General features: G+C 34.3%; 1 protein-coding gene across 1 annotated transcript in view; it reads left to right on the top strand.

The window, feature by feature from the left end:
- Nucleotides 1–5,013: 5,013 nt before the first annotated feature.
- LOC122815385 overlaps nt 5,014–21,682 on the top strand; it is a 561,151-nt gene continuing 544,482 nt past the window's right edge. Inside the window, exon 1 of the mRNA XM_044087855.1 lies at nt 5,014–5,061. Coding sequence (XP_043943790.1) covers nt 5,028–5,061 — 34 coding nt within the window. The 5' untranslated portion in view covers nt 5,014–5,027. The remainder of the gene's footprint in view (nt 5,062–21,682) is intronic.

Here is a 21,682-nt window from a genome sequence, read left to right as displayed (position 1 = left end):
ACAATAAAACACGAACAAATGTGAATAAAACTTAGTAAGGAATACTTCAGAAGCTTAAATTAATCATGAAAACAGCAGTGACATCTAGGAACAAAATCCAAGCTATAACCCAATGTGCTCTTCCCATCCTAACTTACAGTTTTGGAGTGATTGACTGGCCCCAAAAATGTGTTGGATAGATTAGATAGGAAAACAAGAAGGATAGTTCATGCTCACCAAATGATTTAGGAAAATCAGAGCATACCAAGATTATATATTCCATGTGCTGAAGGAGGGATGGGTCTCCTTGAAACTGATTATATGTATAGATTCCACACATATCTGCTGACCTCACAAGACCCAAACATAGTGAAAGTTTTGAAACATGAGGAGAATAATCTCTGCTTAATCTAGCAAAGTCAAGCATGAATGGAAATCAAACCAGAAGTAGATAAAAATCAGGCAGCAACTGAATATGCCAAAAAAAAAAAAAGAATATAAGGTGAAAGATCAGCTGAGAAGGCAAGAAATGTGGGAAAAGCATAAATATAGTTGCAAGTATTGTAAACTTCTGGAAGAACATCATGTTGATCAGGAATGAACACAGGAATGGTTAAGGAGAGGCAAATTCAAACTAAGAGATGAAAGGTTAATATTGGTGGCACAAGACAGTGGGCTACGTACACATTGGTTTACAAAGTCTATTGGACATGTGGGAGAAACAGACAAATGCAGTTTTGTAAAACAGAACTGAAAACAGTTCAACACTTATTTGCTGGTTAGGACATACTAATGGCAGAAGGACTGTATACTGAAATGCATAATAATGTGGCAAGACTGTTGCACTGGGGATTGTGCAAATATGGTACTGAAGTGGCTGAAAAACATTGGAAACATGAGCCACAAAGCATCATAGAAAATAATGTGTACATCACATGAGATCATCCATTACCAACAGTTCAAAAGATAGATGATAGAAAACTGGATAGAGTGGTCCAAGAAAAGAAGGCAAGTGAAGCATTGATGATTGAAATTGCCACACCCTGTGACTATAGCGTCTTGCATACAGAGAGACACAAAGTCATAAAATATCAGGATCTGCAGGCAGAAATGAGAGCAATGTGGAAGAAAGATACCCACACAGTTCCAATAGTAGTAGGAGCAATGGGTCTTATAAAAAAGAATTTGCAATCATATTTAGGTACTAATACATGTAACTCCATATGAACTGCAGGAGGAGTCATTACTGGGCACATTGCGGGTGCTGTGAAGAGCACTACTGGCAGACATCAAAGACTGAAACAATACTAATTTCATGAACTTTAATCATGCTTTGACTTAGGAATGGGGTCCATTCCCGTCATGGTATTAGAAACCCAAAAGACTTGGAGAAATTAAAAAAGAGAGAAAACATATACACGTATAAACAAATAAATAAAACTTTTGGCCTGACAGCCAAAATATTAATTCAACTTTTTTTCCAAGCAAATTTGAAAAGTTTTGACTTTTTGTTTCCCAAAATTCATTATCATGTGGAAGAAGACTTAAACAGATATACTTTCAGGTTTATAGGTTCAGATGTGGCTTACTGCCCTTGTAGAGCACTATAAAACTAGCAAATTACTCCATGTGCGAATCAAACATTACACCTTATGACTGTAAGGTAATTACACCAACCTCCCACCCTGCACATTTTCTGAAAATCCACAAGTCCCATGTCCAATGTACTTGATGCTTCTTCCTTTATTTATCATTTATTCTGAGGCTTATGTACCATCATGATGCCAGTTGTCAAAGAAGCAATACAAATAGAACAGCAAACAACAAAATCATCAGGTAAAATATAAAAAAAAGCTAATGACTAAACTTTCAGCCTGGCCCTGCTTCTTCATTTACAAAGTGCAGTGACTAATTCATATCTCCATGATTTTGCCTGCCCATTTCTTTAAATGCTATCTTGTATTTCAACAACTCGGTAACCTCACTTTTGTATTAAGTTTGTATTCCTCACTTTGTACCATCATGACTTTCCTTTGTCTGTGTTACCTTCAAATGAGGCCTTGGTAGTGTCCTATAGCATAAGCAGAATGTGTCTGCATTTTTGACGATGACTATTTGTCTTATGTTTCTGAATTTTCCTATCACCTCCTCACATTACCAGTGAAAGATTCTAGAATATTAAAGAAGCAGAAAAAGAGAGACACAGAAACCGAAGGAAGGACATATAAAATGATGGAAGCAGATCAGAGGGACACCTGCACTCTCTGCTAAGTCATACTCTCTCTCTCTTATATCTTACTTTCACTCCTGTTGTATTGCTGTAATCTAATATCAGCACAAGCCAAGGATGAGCAGTAACAAGTGATTGCTTTTGGTTTTATTGTATTTAAGTCTGCATTGATTTTTTGAGCTTCACTTCACAAAATGCTACATATCAGTGATACATTTTCTGTATCACACAATAGTGAAGCAGTTTTCACAGCATTCCTATACTGCATACCATGTGATTATCAAGGACAGTATACAATAATTCCAAATAGAAATAATTAAGCATCTGTTTAATTGGAAATGTGATTTCTTTGGAATATGCTCTATTATGTATATTTATTCCATATGGTAGTAACCACAGCTGATAAGATGAACCTGTTGCAATCTGTTTATAATTAAGGTTTAAAAAATAACAGTGAACCAGTTTGTTCCATGGAGTGGGATTCAGTTTCCAGACAAACTCATTTCATCAGTTTTGAAGGACCATCATGGGCATAAAGTACCTGACCAACGACAGTAAAGTTACCATCACAAGGACCCTCCTATTATCCTCTCTTCTCTATGCCTCCCCCATATTCATCAACCTAAATAAAGCAGACTTAAACAAACTAAACACTTGCTACAATAAAATAGCAAGCTGTCCTTGCTATAATTACCCAACCTACTCACATATAACCAGCTTACTATAGCCCATCAAATCCTGTATTATCCTGACAGAGTAGCTGCACTTCAAGGCCTCCTTAATATGTATTCTAAATAATGCCTTTTAAGATCCACCAACAAGGCTCTGGTTGACATAACCAAAAGTAACAATAACTCTGGGATTCCTTATATTCCACTTCTGTTGCAATGATCTGGAATTCCATCCCCCTAGATATTAGGTCCACAGAAAACTTCTCTGGTCCCATTTAAACAGTTCTTGGTTATGTAATTGTTCCAACCCTGGATAGTCTCCCTTACAAGATCAATACTGCACTTGAATCCTCTTAAGAAATCCTTCATCAGCTATAACCTATGTTCTTCTCATATATATATATATATATATATATATATATATATATATGTGTGTGTGTGTGTGTGTGTGTGTGTGTGTGTGTGTGTGTGTGTGTGTGTGTGTGTGTGTGTGTGTGTGTGTGTGTGATTACTGCATTAAACATTGTTGAATGTAACCTTACAGCTGTATAATTGCCCTACAACCATATTGTCTTTGGTTACACAATGTGAATTTATTTTATGCTCTTTGCTTTATCTACCTTTCTCTGTACTCTGTACTACCACTAGTATAGTTCTAGTAGTACTGTCGTACTGTACTCTGTTCATTTGTGAATGTTTTTTACTGTACAAATCTCTGTGAGCTTTGTAAATTGTATTTCCTGTATTTATCTCTGTGGAGCTTTTCTCCCTGGGCCTCCCCTGCAAGTGGGATTCTCACCCAGTCAGACTCTCCTGGTAAACAAATGTAAAATAAATACATACATATTCCTGTGTATGTCTTATCACTGCTTTGCAAGATATTTCTAATAATAGATAGTTGTGGGTATGTTTAACATTTCTCCATGCCTATGTTGCATTGTGATCCTTGTCATATTCTGTTATAGTTACTTTTGGATTTTTTACAATTAAGTTAGTTGTTGCTGTCCACTAGCCTACATGTGGCCTTTGTCCACTTTTTCTGCTGTAGTTATCACTTGTCCATATTTGGACACTTATGTGACTAAAAACTTCACTTGATGATTGTTGCTTTTATGTCTTGTGCAAGGGCCACATGATCACTGTCTGACATGTGTCCACCACATAGGCCTAAGTACTCCTTCTGCCCCTACTGTCTGCCATTGTGAAAGTGTCACATGATCACTGTCTGAAGTGTACCCACCGCATGGGTCTAACTATTCCTTCTGCCTCTACTGTCTACATGCGCAAAATGGGGAAAAATGGTTTGTGTATGGATATATATTTGAATGTAGCTGATTGTGGGTTATCAGTTACAGAGAAGTGCTAATTTTATCACACATTCCTGCTTTTTTTTTTTTTTTACAAGTGAAATATTTACAATCCTTACACTAGCAGGTTACAATGATTCCATACCAGGACCACCAATCACTGTGACATCACCTCCCACAAAACAGCATTGTGAAGAATATCCAGGAGCAGTTCCTGTGCCACTAATGGTTTGACTAAAGCAGGTTTATGTATTAGGCTAGCTACCCTTGTGGGTCATTTCATGCCTAGCCAGTTTCATTTTCAATGGTAAGAATAAAACACTGTACCTTGTATCTTCAAGGTAAACACCTTAACCATTATACCTGGCAGTTGTAACACTGAGTTTCGACATGATGAAAAATAAAGACAGAAAATGCAAAAGAGAAGCCTCCTTCACCTAAATCTGAGATTGCTATACCTCATAGAAAAAGGAATATTCTGAGGAATGACCATCTCAGACTTAATATATGTAAGTCATTTTTTCAACCATTCAGTCTCAACATTGTGGGGTTAAAGCAGGGCCCTATTTTTTAAATGGTTACCATGTACAACCTCTAGCAAAGACAAGCTAACTGCCACAGAAAAGATCATCGTCCAGGAGGACATATGTAAAAGCAAGAACTGAAATAAAAATCAGCTTTTGTGTTGTCAGTCTGTTAAAACATAAATGAAAGCCACAACCCCCTCACCACCCACCCCCACCTCCCATTTCCTCAATATAAAATTTTCAGGAAGTCTGAAAGTCATTCTTGTCTAATACAGCATTTCCCTGAACAGTCATCAAGATAAGAGCCAGAAACATGCCACGTCTTACTTTGTTCATTTTTTCTCTCTGTAAGTGTTTTATATTTCCTTATTAGTATCACTAGGAAAATACCGAAATTGAGCTTTTAATGAATTCACATTTTTAATGTGGAGACTATAGCAACTTATCACAGAAAAATATTTTGTTTGATTCCCAACCTATTTGGAAAATAATGTCACAGTTAACACTGTAGGGCATTTTATATGTCTGTCTGCATATTTAATTTCATTGTTGAAAGTTGATATGATACATGTCAAAATTTTACCTCAGAACCTTACAAAATGCAGATTCCATGGGCAGAATATTTGTACTGAAGTTTAAAATGCAACAGCTAAAAGTTTAAGGCATTGACACCTCTGATGTTCTTGTGTACATTTGTGCATATATGTATGTCCATAACTGTATGTGTACATGTACTTGTGTGATTGTGTGCGTTTTGGAGTGCCTGGGCAGGACTGCTCACCTGTCATCATTTCAGCATAACGTATGACTAGAAAAGTATATACCGGACTAATAACTACCATTTGCATATGTTAACATTGCACAAAATGAAAATATTGAACAAATATTTTGATTTCCCATAGATACAAAAAAAAAGTATTTCAAAGGCATGCTGCAGTGGTGCACCACATATGAGAAGTGTGCAGTGTCTAGCAGCATGTATGCACCTATTGTAATCAGAAATTATGCAGTTTACAGGTCACTATGGGGATAGGCAAAGGGGGTTAATTGTTTCCTGACACACGGATGAGTTTGTTTTTTCCTCTCAGTTCTCAGCCTACAGAAATGTATGGTCCATAATGTTCTTACTTGTTGGGGGAATGTAAGGGTTTGCAGCTAGGAATTTAGAGCTCAGCGATCAGTAGAACATAACCCTAGAAATCAGTAATGTAAAGTATTTTGCAGCTTAATTTTAAGCCATGAAGTAAGAAAAGGTTTTGGATGTGAGATGATGCTGAGATCTGAAAGATTACATTTTAGCAGAAATTGCTATGCAAAAAGCAAGGTCAGTTGTATGTATGACAGTAAATACTTTAGACACCATGCAGGTTTTTATAAAGAAACTTTAGAAATATGCACTGGTATTACACTGCAAGTGTTTTGAGGACAGTGGTTCAAATCCCTGAGCGTATGAGAGCAGTGTATACCATTTCTGAGAATACATAAAGAAATATACTATACATTTTGAAATTGCAAGTGCAAATATTTATAATGAATCACACTTTCTTTCTCTATCAGTTTAAATGTTATATATGCAATTTGTTATAAACTTCAGTTAGAGAAATTTGCATACAGCATAATATTATTTGAACATGCAGTCACAGACAGTTAATCAAGAAGCACATCTGGTAATGTGTTTAGATATGTATTAGCTTTATCTTGCATATAAGGCATTTCATTTTGTATAACATTTGCAATGACATATTTGTTAGTCTACAAAGCATTTTAAATGTGTATGTTTAGCAGCTGGGTGACAAAACTTGGCAAGGTCAGTGATAGTAGTAACCATACTAAGCCCTACAGATAGAACAAACATACACTTCTTGCACACTTTGTCTAGAGAGATGCCTAATAAATAAAATTTTGGGGTGCATCTTTCCTACAGTTTAAACTTTTTGATGAACACATTCCTTATTGTATCATTAGTTAATACTATTTAAATACATGCGAGAAAATGTAGATAATGAATGCTGATGTAGCTTCATTTAGGATTGAATTCTTTTTTTTTTTTCAAAAATCTTTTACAGATTTTCAACCAAATTAATAACCAGTCAGTTTTATACATTGGATCATTAGACAATTACATGTCATACAAAGAGTAACAACCAAATACAAAGAAATAAGTGACTCTGAACTTAGCAATATAGAATTTATACAAAAAGAAGTACAACTAAAACAACTAGTATATACAATGTGTGCATCAATGTAGAGACAATGTAGACTGCTACAATAAACATTAGTTATCAACCTCATCCCTACTACATACATGACATAAATTCTCATTTTTAAAATAGTCTTAGATGCATGCATATCTGGATGCGGCTAATCTGCAGGAAATAGTGGTCCATAAGTGTTTGATCTCACGAACCATAGTATGTAAGGTTAATCTGTTAATATATGATCTAGAAGTAGATTCCAGTAGACTAAATAGCATTGTTTCTTGTTGTGATTGTTCGTTATTGAGAGGTAATGTGCTTAATTGCCATAGCTCTAAAGGCAGACTATGACATTTGTGTTCAATCCACCCAGTTCTGTGCTATATATAATTTGACTAGTGCAGAACGTGTTGTTAAAACATGTAGTTTCAATTTCAATAAAGTAGGAGTAATACTCAAGTTTAGTATTGCAAATTCCCAAGACAAAGTTGATTTCTCATCCTCTATTTCTTTAAACACACTCTGAGGGAGAACCATAACTTGTAGGGGCAGTTGCATCTCCAGAAGATATGTAGTATATCAGCACATGAGCTAGGCAGGTTTGACATCTGGGCAAGACTTCTGTTTTGTATTTATTTAACTTAGCAGAGGTTAAATAGGCATTATTATTTAGCAATGATTGTGTGCAGATAAGCCTCTTGAGAGGTGCAAGTTTAAAAGTATTGTTGATTGCTTGAAGCTTTTGTTCTTTAGAATATCTTATAGTCAGCAGTATGTTGAATATAACAGGGATGATTAATATTTAATATTTATAATCAAATTGTATACATTTGATAACATTTTATTCTTTAATAACAGGAGTCTTAACAGTGTGGCTCATACATGAAATTCATCATTGTCTAGTTCCAGTTTACTCACTACAGAAAGTGTGAATTCTTTTAGTTGTCTAATTACAATTGTATAACTTTTGTTAAGATTACAGTTAATTGTAATTTCCCTAATGGATTTATCTTTATGTTTTAATATGTCCAAGTTCCATTTTCTAATTTTGGGATAATTATTCAAGTTGATCATTTTTTATCAAGTGTAATATTCAGATTTAGATGCATTGACTGAAGAAGAGTTACAAAATGGTCTAAGCTTAATGTCAGCAGATTTTGAAATGTTGCTATATTATTTTTAAGTAAAGGATGAATTTTGAGCTTTTGGAGATTCACCATTTTAATAAAAGGGAGGGCTTTGGGATTTATTTTCATTTTTTGGATGTGGTTGTTCCATATTTTTAATCCATGCAGTAGTCCTACCTAGTTCCTTAGTGTCATACTGAGAGATTAGTAATATTCTATTTGAACAAATAATATAATACAGTTTAAAATCAGGAAGGCCCAATCCTCCTTTTTCCTTAAGCACATCAGCTTTTGATAGCTGATTCGAATTTTCTTTGGGTGCCACAGAAATTTGCTTAGAATAGTTAGATTTTTGAAAAAGATTTTTGGAATTATAATATTCACTGAATTAAACTGGAATATTAGTTTAGGAAGAATGTTCATTTTTATAAGTTCCATCTTCAACAAAAAGGGTAGGTTGAGTTTGGTCCATCTATGAGTATCTTTGTCTATAATCATCCATGCTTTATAAAGGTTGTTTTGAAGCAAAGTTTTACAATTGTATGAACTACTGCTGAACATAAATTCAAAAAAGAACCAAGAATAAGGCCAGTGTTTTCTTTTAATAAAATATACAAAAATATACCAACACTCTTGTCCTCTTCCTCTAGTGCCTCAGCTATAAGCCTTTAACAGAGTACACCTAGTCCCCACCTCTAGACCTATTTATACACTATTGCCTAATTAACACTCTATTAAACACTTTACACATTTTAATTAAAACATTTCTTTAAAAAGTCACTTCATAAAAAAAACGCTTTCAGTTACATTCTATATTCATGAACTCAAAAAGCACACAGATAACAAACCAAGAAAAACGGGGTTGGTGAATGCCTTGTCACTTAGCACTGTTGTAGTAAAGCTATAAGAGCCAAAAGATGACTGCCAATGTTGTTCACAGGAACAAGGTTTATTATGAAGCGCTTTTCGTCTTGCTAATAGCAAGACTTCTTCAGATATAAAATCACAATCAATTAGAACCACATTTCAATGAAATAAAACCACATTTCAATAAAATAAAACCACATTTCAATAAAATAAAACCACATTTCAATAAAATAACGAGATTTCCAACCACCCAGTCTCCTATCACATTCTCCTAAAAACGTATATAGTACTCCCATTATTACCAGTTAACTCGTTAGTGCTTTGAAAAAAATTGTTGCTAGCACCAATTAAGTGTGGATATACAAAAGTATCTGTAGAAATTATTTATATAAATATAAACAACGGTATATATATATATATATATATATATATATATATATATATATATATATATATATATATATATATATATATATATATATATATATATATATATTGGCAGATAAATATAGATAGATATAAATATACCCATCAGTATCAAAATAACTATAAATAAATATACATAAATTTGTACCAGTATGTTACTGGTGCACACCTTCTACTGAAAATTTTAAAGTGTTCAGTAGATATAAGCACAGAGTTACTAAAACATGATAATCCTAAAAGTATGAAAATATGAACCTTAAAGTGTCAAGAATATATAATGAGATACCAACATCAATAAACTTGAATTCAATTAATGAAGTAGGGTTGAAACCATAAGATTAATAAAATTAAATTGATAAAATTGATTGAATTTTATTGAAATGTGGTTTTATTTCATTGAAATGTGGTCCTAATTGATTGTGATTTTATGTCTGAAGAAGTCTTGCTATTAGCAAGACGAAAAGCACTTCACAATAAACCTTGTTCCTGTGAGCAACATTGGCAGTCATCTTTTGGCTCTTATAGCTTTACTACAACAGTGCTGAGTGACAAGGCATTCTCTGACCCATTTTTCTTGGTACATTCTGTATTCATACCATTAGGTATTAATGTATTAAATTTTAAAATAAAAACAGATTTTTTCTTCCTTAACTGTTTCTTACCATCATTGATCGTTATATTATATTTATATATATATATATATATATATATATATATATATATATATATATATATATATATGTTCCAGGACTGTAGCTTGTAATCGAGTAGCATTACTATTATGTACCTGCTGAAAATGCATAGCTACTGGACTTACTTCACTTTTCTTTCTCACATCTCTAAAATGTTCTTTGAACCTTTTTGAGAAACTTCTTTTAGTTTCTCCTATGTATTATTTATCACAAGGGCATTTCAATGCATAAATAACCCTTTTATTGTTGCAATTAAAGTAACCCTGTGTTTGAAATGTTCTTCCGTTAACTAGTGGAAAACTATTAACTACATATCGGCATACTGAGCACTTTCCACAAGGAAAAGTGCCTGTCTTTATTACCTCTTGTTGTCTTACTACTGAGGGAAGGTCAAATTTACCATGAACTATAAAATCTTTAATATTTCTTCCTCTCAAAAGGATTAAATTCTTCTTCTTTAGAAAATTTACCTGCTCATCCTTTTTTAACATATTCCAGTAATATCTTGCTATCTCTACTAACTGTTTGGAAAATAATTTGTTTAGTAACAAAATACATAAACACTTGACTATCTTGTACATTTTTAACTTCCTTTTCATTTTGTGTTTTTGTTATAAATTATTCTGTTTTCTTCTATATTTCTTTCTTTCATCTTATTTTTAGCTTCATTAACTAAACTTTCACTAAATCCCCTATTTATAAACATTTGAGCTGTCTTTCCCATTCATCCTTATATTCATTTCTTTCACTACATAGTCTTTCTAGTCTTATAAATTCCCCAGTGGAATATATTCTATAATGTGTGGAGCATGACAACTACTACCATGTAGAATATAATCAAAATTGCCAAATTTCCTATGAATCTTAGTTCTAATGGTATTATTATTTATTCCCTCAAGTTTTATATCAAAATAATTAACCTTTCTTCCCAGTTGTAGCCCATCAAAGCCTATTTTAAACCTATTTTCATGTAAACTCTGCACAAAATCCTTGACTTTGTTTTATCTCCCTTTACAGATGAAAATTAAATCATCTATGTACCTGAAATACTTTATTACATGTCTAATAAAAAAAACTCCTTATTATACATATAAATGTTTTCGAAATAACCCATGAACAATTACATCAGAGCAAAGTTTGCTCCCATCGCTGTGCCTTTTAGTTGTTTGTACAATTCCCCATTAAATTCAAATATATTATTACTTAGCAGAACAAAATTAAATTTAATATATAATGTGCACTTGGACTGTCTCCTAAAAATGTAATTCTGCCTCTACTCCATGAGCATGTTTTATACTACTGTATAGACTTATTACATCTATAACTATAAAATATCGTTCTTCCTGTCATATTATTTCTTTAACTTTTGTTACATTACATCGGAGCAAAGTTTGCTCCCATCGCTGTGCCTTTTTGTTGTTTGTACAATTCTCCATTAAATTCAAATATATTATTACTTAAGCAGAACAAAATTAAATCTAATATATAATGTGCACTTGGACTGTCTCCTAAAAATGTAACACTGCCTCTACTCTATGTGCATGTTCTATACTAGTGTATAGACTTATTACATCTATAACTATGAAATATCTTTCTTCCTGCCATATTATTTCTTTAACTTTTTTAATTAAATCAAACGCATCTTGTATATATGATGGTAACTTAACTTCTGGCAAAAGATACTGATAGAGAAAACAAAAAACGTTGTGGATAAAATACCCACAAGCGGACACTATAGGGCATCCTGTTGGATCATGTAAACTCTTATGTATTTCTGGTGCACAGAAAAAATGGAACATAGTGCACTCTTTGCTATCAAACACATGTACATCATGCAGGGAAACATAATTCATCCTTAAACCTTTATTCAACAACTCTGTATTTTTCTATTGCTTTGTAATACATTTCAATATTCACGATTTCATACACGTCTACATTATTTACATGTTTATAACACATTTGTAAATACTGGGAAAATGTACTACCATTAGTTTTCCCCCTTTACTGGCTGGCTTGAATACTAAGTATTTTCTATGACTTAAATTACTCAAGCTCTGCCATTCTAGTAAGGTTATACTGGATTTCATTTTTCATACTATAAAAATTATTATATTCTTTTTCCACACCATATTTTAGTGAAGTTGGAAAATGTTGAATGGTATCATTCCTAAGTGGCAGAATGAAATTATTTTTATACATCACACCCTTTGTGTCAAATCTATTATATGCATTACCTTCCATATCCAAATCATGAGTAGAAACTTTCCTCTTTACTGTCTATATCAGCATCACTATTACAGTCCTGTATACACATATCATTTTCTTTAAAATAATTCAAAAAGTATAACTTCTGTACAGATTTAAACAACTCTCTTTTTAACTCATATAATCTGGCAATGATGTAGGAACAATTTTAGACCTTTGCATAAAACATTCATTTCAGGGTATGAAAACTCAAAGCCTGATAAATTCACCACATAAGCTCCAACAGTTTTTTGCTAACAGAAACCCCTGTATTTACTGTAAGTTCACTTCCATTTGCCTTGCTTGTCAGAATGGGGACTTTCTTTATAAGTTTCTGGTACATTCCACAACTTTTTACGATTACCCCATTGTCCCTGTTGATTCTGAAAAGTTCAGTGCATATACTGTTCATTTTGGGCTTTGGGTAATTGCGGGAGCTCTTAGAAATCCTCAGTGTCATAATCTGCAGATGACACTGTGCTCTCCATTGATGACGCGTGCTGACATTCTCTCATTTCCTGTTCTCCTTGAAACCTTACTTTCCGCCGGTAATCACATTGCTTAGAGACTAACTGGAATGCTTGATTCAACTCATAATCACCAACATCCTGGACCAATTGTCATTTATTTCTTTCAATCAGTTCCTTCTCATGAGCGGAAAGGTTTTCATTTACATTTTTAAGAAAAAGTTCCAGATTGTCCACACTAATACATTGTAAAATATTTTTCCATATAACCTTAGTATCTTCCTTAAATTTCTGTCTCCTTAAAGCATCTCTTTCCACAAGTATTGCTACCAATTTTGTGCTGCATTTATGTGCTGCTACTATTCAACATTCATGAAATTGCTTATCTTCCCCTAAAGAAAGATCAAATGTGTAGAAGGGTTTTTAACAGCATGTAACCCTCTCGGTGTAATATTTAACTCAACATATCTTTGGAGACTCTGCAAGTTTAGATAAACTGATGTCTACTTAAACATTCATTTTTCCATTTTATCAAACAGCACCTGAGTTTCTTGGGTAGCAGCTATTCTGGTCACCTTCCCTACTGCAGCAGTTGGGTTGAAACCTTGTTTTCGTTGTTCTTTCTCCCATTTGGTAAGCACACTGTCTCTTCTGTTGACTAATTCTTTCTCTCTGCCCTCCATTTGACCCAATGTTTATCCTCCTTCACCAGTTTGTGCCAAAATCCTTTCTATGGATCTTTGTGAAGACTCAGAGCTCACTTCTCTGAATAAACATAGCAAAGTAGCAAAAGAGTCACTGGCCATGAGAACAACTTTATGAACCACTGCTGAAGATAAATTGTAAAAAAAAAAAATCCCAAAAAATTTACAATTGTTTTCAAAGTTTATGCCCAGATATTTTAAACTATACTCAATTTTTATGTTTGTGTCTGGGAAATAGTTTTCTTTATGTCTAGTTGGATTTATCAGAAAGATAAGAGATTTTGATACATTCAATGTGAAGTCTGATATCATAGAAAATTTACTAATAGTTGAAACAATTTTATTTAGGTCCATGTTTGGGAGATCAAAATATATATTGAAATCATCTGCAAATGCAGTGAAAGATAATGAGGTGTCAATTATTTTTGGAATATTGTGTAAAGGTAAAAGATATCTGCTGGTTAGCACTCCAATAAGCTGACCACCATCCAACGAAATAATGCAATTCAGTTCAATAGTATTCAAAGATGTAAGAATTGACTGTTCAGTCACAAAAATATATGAAGCTGTATTTTTGTGACTGAACAGTCAATTCTTACATCTTTGAATACTATTGAACTGAATTGCATTATTTCGTTGGATGGTGGTCAGCTTATTGGAGTGCTAACCAGCAGATATCTTTTACCTTTACACAATATATACTGGCTTTTTTTCTGCTGGTACTCCGGTGTTTGCTAAGGGCAGTTGCATATTTTTTCATAATATTTTTGGAATATGATGATACGATTTTTGATTAAAGTATAAAAAGAGGGGTTCCATATTCAAATTGAACAAATATAGGAATAGAGGATATCATTGTCTAGTTCCATTAATAATTTGTATTGGCCTGGAATAGGATTTGTTTATACAAAGGGCTGTAAAAGAATTCTTATATAGAACCTTAACCATTTTTACATATTGCTGGGGTATATTAAAACATTGTAATGTTTGAAAAAGAAAGTTTAATTTCACCCTATCAAAAGCTTTATTCGTGTCTAAAATAAGAGCATATATGGGATTCTTATCTTGTTTAGTAAGATGAATTATTGCATCAAGTGTTAGAGTATTTCCCAACGTTTGTCTGTTGGCCATAAAACCTGACTGTTGTGTGGATATAATGTAAGGTGGAACCATTTTAAGCCTATCTGCAAGCAATGCTGCATACATTTTAATATCAGAATTAATGAGGGTTATTGGTCTATAATTTAGAGGATTTTTTTATCCAAGTTATTTTTTTAAATAAAAAATGTTTTAGAATTGTTTAGGTATTGATCAGCAATACTTTTTTTCTAATATAATTGTAACGCTTTCTTAGAATTATTGCTAGCAGGTGGTCAAAGGTTTTATAGAACTCCAATATGAAGCCGTCTGGTCCTGGAGATATACCATTTTTTATTTTGTGAATCATCATTAATATTTCTTGGGTTGTAAAGGAAGCTTTTAATTTACTTTGTTGATTGCCATTAAGTTTCGGAAAGGCGGTATCCTTTAAAAATGATTTATTTGGTATAGTAGAATTCAGGTCTTGGGAGCCATATATCTGAGTATATATATTTTCAAATATTGTTGTATCATTATAATAAATACCAATATATGATATCTCCGAGATTATTTTTTTTTGTACAATGTTTATTATTTTTGCAAGTGTTTTAGTAGGTGTTTGGGCTTATTCTGAGTATTTTAGCGAGTAATTTCATTTCTTTAAATGTATTATGTTGTTCATATAGATGGTACAATTCTTTTTGTAAATTGTATATGGCTGATTCAATCTCTGGATTTGGATTAGCTTGTACTTGTTCTTCTAGATTATTGGTTTTCTTTGTTAGTTCCTTTTTCTTTTGATTTGTTGAGCTTTTATAGAAAGATGCCTTTTGAATTACAACCCCCCCCCCCATTTTAGTCTTAAACGCTGCCCATTGGATGTCATAGGGTATATCTGTTATGTGTAAATTCTCATTTAGTTCTTCAAAAATGTTTTTTTTTATTTCTTGTTTTATGTCATCTTTTTATAATAAAGTAGGGTTTAATGACCAATTAGTTTTAGGTGAGCTTGTTCCCAGTGATTTTGACCAATTTAGTATGAGAGTTATTTTAGAATGATCTGAAAAGAACCTTGGTTCTGCAAAATATTAAATCTCTAGTCCTAGAAAACTTTTGAGATTAGAAAGAAATCTATTCTTGACCATGGTTTATGGTAAGTAGAATAGTAGGTGTAGTTATTTATAAATAGTGAAAGGTCTCTAAAACAGTGAGGATCAAAAAGATTAAAATCAAGCATAAGATCTTCTAGTATCAGTGATGCTTGATTATTGTAGTATTTAGCTTTCCCTGTTCTATCATATTTCGGGTCCAAAACAGAGTTCCAATCCCCTCCCAGTATGAGTAAATGATTTGGAAAGTTATGTAGGATATTATATATATTTAACATAAAATCAAGTTGGTTTGTACATGAACTATATAGATTCAAAAATAGAACTGGTTTGTTGAAGAGAGAGTTTTTAATTGTAAAGTAGCACCATCTGCCATTGTTGTCAAAATCACTTTCTACTATTGATTCTTAAAAAGATTCACTGTCTATAATTGCAACCCCATTTCTAGTTGTTTCTTTTCCAGATGCAATTATTGATTTTATCCATTTTTTTCTTTTTTCACTACTCTTGTAGCATGTGTGTTTCCTGACCAAATGTTATGTCTGCCCTTGACTTAAATGTTAAATGCATAAAACGTTTTTTTTTTGTGTTGTAAACCTTTAATGTTCCACAAGGTTATAGACCACATATTTGTCAAATTTAATTAATATATATGGTAGGATTCAATTTGTTATTGTGTTGAATACTTATAGGAATAAGGCTTTTCCCCATTGATATACAATTTCTTGCAAATTTGTAGCATTAATCCCTTTCAATACTACCCCTATGCCTAACCAATGAAACCCCATCACTGAAAGAGAATACTATTTATGTTCAGAGAAGTTCTCAGTCATCTTAACCTGCTCAACTCTATGAAACATACTCATCCTAAACATTTAGCTAGATCAAACTAACCAAGAATAGAACATACCGAGAACAGAATTCTACAAAAAACTTTATGAACTCTAAGATCTCAAAATCATATCACCTCATCTCTGATCTCAGCTCCCAAATCATAGAGATTGTCAACTTTACTTATAATTGTATTATTGCTTCTTCTTACTTTCCTACAATTTTTTCCTTTGAGTATATAGGAGATAGGAAGGGCTATTTTACAACTGCCAACTTGTTTGCAGTTGCTCATTTCTTTAATGTAATTATTTAGGAGATTTTGGTTCCTCTACTAAACTTATATGCTTTGACTAGTAAGGCAAGAGAAACAGATGTGCAAGGGGTCGTTTACTTTTAAGATCTTCTGAATTATTTATTTTATTTATTTTATTTTACATTTGTTGACCGGGCTAGTCCAACTGGATATATTTCCATTTTCAGCAGAGGCCCGGGGAGAAAAGCTCCACATTTAAACAAAAGGAAAATACATTTTAAGCACAAATATCATAATACACATTATTACCTATTTCTAAAACAAGAATAGTAAGAGTAAGAGCAGGGCAAGAGAAATGAAAGAAAGTTGTCAAAAGAAAGAAGAGGAAGTTGACTTTCTAGGGAATAAGTAACATCATGATGAACATACTAGCATGTTTTAATACCAAGAAGAGAGATTAAAGATCAAGGAGAGAGAAGCAGAGAAAAATGAGAGAGCAAAAATAAAGAGACAAATACTTGTTTGAATGAGATTTGTAGCCATAAGGAGGAAAGATGAAGAGGAGGAGTTTAAAGAGGTAGAGATAGATAGATAAAGAGAGGAAGCAGGATGGAGAGAAAAGTAGGGAGAGAAAGATGGATTAGATGAAGCAAATTACTTTAGTCAGGATTAGAGCAGGGACACATCCAGTGGCTTTTAAGGTAAATTCTGAGTTTTTGTTTAAACAGAACAGTAGATGCAATGGAAGTAAGTTCAGTAGGCAGTTGATTCCAGTGTTTTCCAATAGTATTAGAGAAAAGGGAATCACCTGCTAGGTTATTGGATTTGGTTAAGGTAACTAGCAGCTTACTTGATGAATGGAGGGAGTTCAGATTAGAGTAGGGGGTTATGAGGTTGGAGAGTATAGGTGTGTTGTGAGGTTGGTAGAATGCTCTTTGGACAAATATCAGTTGGGACTGAAGCAACATGTTTGACAATTCAAGCCAGTTAAGTTGCTGCAGATTCAGACAGTGGTGAGCTCTGAAGGGTTTACCAGTGACAAATCTAGCTATATTATTGTACGTAGATGATAATTTTGAGAGATTATTTTTCTTAAGGTTAGTATAGATTGGTGAGGCGTAGAGAAGAGTTGAGATAAGATGAGAGTGGGCAAGTGTAGATTTGGCTTGGGAGGTTAAGAAAGTTTTAATTCTATAGAGAGAGCCGAGTTTCCTGTTTACAGATTTAATGGTATGGTTGATATGACAATCAAAGGTAAGGTTGCTGTCAATCGTGACACCTAGCAGTTTGGTATTGGGGTCAGGTGATATAATGGTTCCATTGTTAGATAGGATAGTAAAGTCTAATGTAGGGGATCTGGTAGTGGGCTTAAAGAGTAGGAGTTTGGTTTTTTTAGCGTTTAGGAGTAGGCAGCATTTTGAGAACCAAGTTTCAATTTTAGAGAAAACAGCTTGAGTAATAGTTTGAAGTTCAGAGATGGATTTAGCTGAGCAAATTAATGTGGAATCATCAGCATATTGTATACAAGTAGCCTGGGGGATAGCTGTTTGTAAGTCATTTATAAAGAGGGAGAAAAGAAGTGGTCCAAGAATAGAGCCTTGGGGGACGCCAAGTGAAATTGGGAGAAGGGATGAAAGTTTATTATCCCAGAGAACGGCTTGTTTCCTGTTTGTAAGATAGGAACAAAACCAGTGGACAGCCTTAGATTGTAAGGAGAGAGATTCAAGAATTTTTAAGAGAATAGAGTGGTTGACCATATCAAAGGCTTTAGATAGGTCAATGAAGAGAGCTGAAGACAGGGTGTTATTATTTCGGTTCTTGTTAATAAGGTCTGTAAAGGTGAGGAGAGTGGTGGTTGTGCTATGAAAAGGCCTAAAGCCATGTTGACAGGGAGTGAGAATGTTGTTTTTTATTAGGTGGTCCATTAAATGATAATGGACACATTTTTCCATGATTTTTGCTAGTGGGGACAAGAGAGCAATGGGCCTATAATTAGAGTATTCATAGGAGTTACCTCCTTTGTGTAAGGGTATGATGTGAGAGATTTTCCAGATGTCAGGTATGGTTTCTTCATTTATGGTTCTGTTAATGAGAATAGATATGGGGTAGGCAATTTCCGAGGCTGCTTTTTAAAGGAATTCAGATGGGAGTTGGTCCGCTGAGGGGGTGCATGGTTTGAGTTTGCGAATACATTTTTGTATAGTGGCAGTGGAGATGGGTTGTAGCCTAAAGGTTGGTAGTTTGGAGGTGGCGGGGTCGGGGATACTAGTGTTGTCACTAGAGAGGTGCGAGGCCAAAGAGTTAATAGTATCAATAAAGAAAGAGTTGAAAGTATTAGCAGTATCAAGGGTGGAATTCTTTTCAGATCCGGTAGGGGAAGGAGTGGTAGTCTGTCCAGGGTGTAGAAGCCTGTTAAGGGTTGACCAGAATTTTTGAGGGTTATTGTGGTTAGCTTGTTGGAGATTACTATAATAACTTCTTTTATCAGAGAAAATAGCTTTTTTGGTACAGTTTCTTAGATGTCTAAAGGTCTGTTGGTCTACACTAGATTTGCTAGCTCGCCATTTTTTCCATGCTTTGTTTCTAAGTAACATTTTTTGTCTTGTATCTTTAGATAGCCAGGGGGCAGGTTTAGATTTAATTTGGATGGAGCATGATGGTGCATGATTATCTAGAATAGTTAGTAAAGTGGTGTTGAAGTAAAGCACAGCTTCTTCAAGGGGAAGTGTCTTTAGTGGTTTCCAATTGCAGGCCTTTAGTTCAGTTCTAAATTGAGTAGGGTTGAAACATTTGAGGTTGTGTAAGGTCCTATAGATAGGTGTATTGTTAGAGGCATTTCTTTGCCTAATAATAAAGGTTAGATTGTGATCACTAAAGTCATCAGGTACTGTTCCAGACTGATATTTAAGTTGAGGTTTGTTAATAAGTATCCAATCTAGAGTACTTTCTTTGTTGTTAGATTTATTAATCCTAGTAGAGGTGTTTATTATTTGACTAAAGTCATAGAGGTTGATATGGGAAGCTGGGTTATTAGTAGTTAAAGAGGACCAGTCCAGATTGAGGTCACCAAGAATTATGGTTTCTTGTGGATAGTAGGTGGTGAGCCAACTAAGGATATTTTCTATAGTAGTGGAATTATTTCCAGGAGGTAGATATATACAGAATATATAGATGGACTTTTTAGGGTTTAGTTGCAGCTTCGAGATGAGAAGTTCAGTCTTATTACTGTCTGGGTTATCATAGGGTATTAATGTTACACTAAGTTCTGTTTTGAATAGAATTGCAACTCCTCCGCCTTTTTTAGTTTTGCAGTCAAGTCTTAGGATGTTATAACCTGGAGGTAGGATTACATTATCTTTAGTAAAGGGTTTCAACCAGGTTTCAGTTAAACAGAGAATATCAAAGGAGTGATGTTGAAGAAGGGAGTGGAGATGGGTGATTTTGTTATTGACACTTCGTATATTAAGGTGACCTATGAGTAGAGTATTTGGATTAGAGGTTGGTAGAGGTAGGGAAGAGTTTAGTAAAGTGGTTGCCTCATCAGATGAAGTGGTTAAGGGCCCTGGGTTGGGGTGGATGTCCCCGTCTAATAAGGTAGAATGCTTATGTTTGAGGTAAGCTGTGATGGGGGAGTACAGTGAGTATCTTGCTTTCTTAATCAAGAGATTTTGAATTTTAATGTGGAACAGTCTGTGATATCTGGCAAGGAGGTAGCTAGGGATAGATGTAATGTTTAAATGAGTCAATTTTACGCTTAAGAAATCAGAGGTAGTATGTTTGGGAAAGAAATTAAAGTGGTAATTGGGATTTGATTCATAACAGGTTAGGAAGTAGGGTAGTGTGACGGCCAGAGAAATAATAAGTAGAAGTGTTAGCTTATTTAGAGTAGTTCCTGTTACAGGGGTCTTAGATATTGGTTTATAAGTTTTGGTAGACATGTTGAGGTGTGACAGAGAGGAGTAGACTAGATATGGGTTTAGCGTATAGAGTGAGTAAATAACACAGGTAGATATCAAGGTATCTGTGTAGTTTTTGGTGGGGAAGGGAGAAAGGAGAGGTAATAGAGGGAGGTATTAGAAGGAGGGTGGAGCAAGCGAGATAGATGCTTAGGGTAGGTGTGGATAAAGAGGAGGTGTGGTATGTAGGAGCACAGGATAGGTGTAGATGTAGAGGGGTGTGGTATGTTAGGTATAAGGCTATGGGTTCGTGGGGTGGGTGGGATAAGGGGGTAGGGAGGGGAGCGAAGCGGGGCAGAAACAGCCAGAGAGGAGAGCGAAGTCTATCAGCTAAGCAGAGTAGCTGAAACACTACTGTTTCATATGCTACGTAGTTTAGCAATATAAAAGGAGAGTTTGTTTTTATTATTTTATAAAAGGATGAAAAGAATAGGCAGTAGTTTCCAAGAATATAGCAAGCACAAGGTATACTAAGGACAGTAGTAGTTAGCAGAGGGAGAGTGATAAGTATAGATAGAAAGTAGGTAAGCAGATACAAAATACAGTCAATTGGTAAGGAGTAAGGTAGGAAAGAAAGAGAAAGGAGAGCAACAGCCAGGACAGTAAAATAAAGACAGTAAGGAAGCAGAAAAGACAAGTGAAGTGGAGTGTTTCAGCCGTAGTAAGGCAGGCTGACAAGGGAAGGTTAGATAGCCAGGGGCAGGGGGGAGTAGCAAAGAAGAGGAGAGGTGGAAGTGGGTAACTATTATAAAGCGGGTGAGCAGGGAAGGGAAAAAAAACCTTAGCTGATATCACGTGTGTGCTGCCCACAAGAGGACAAAACTTAAAATAAAAATATTTAGGCAAAATGACATACAGCCAGTACTGGAAAGTTCTAGCACCAGTAAACCGTCAATTCAAGAGGAGATAGGGGTGCTTCTTGAGTGCCAACACAATTGGCCTGCTTTGTTGCTCCAGGGATACCAGGTGAGATAGGCCAGCAGGGAGGGGGCAACCCGTTGATGAGCACTAGGCTTT

The sequence above is a fragment of the Protopterus annectens genome, chromosome 1.part1 (genome assembly GCF_019279795.1).
Source record: "Protopterus annectens isolate FY-2018-M chromosome 1.part1, PAN1.0, whole genome shotgun sequence".
NCBI classification, from domain to species: Eukaryota; Metazoa; Chordata; order Ceratodontiformes; family Protopteridae; genus Protopterus; species Protopterus annectens.
This window is presented reverse-complemented; position numbering and strand designations above follow the sequence as displayed.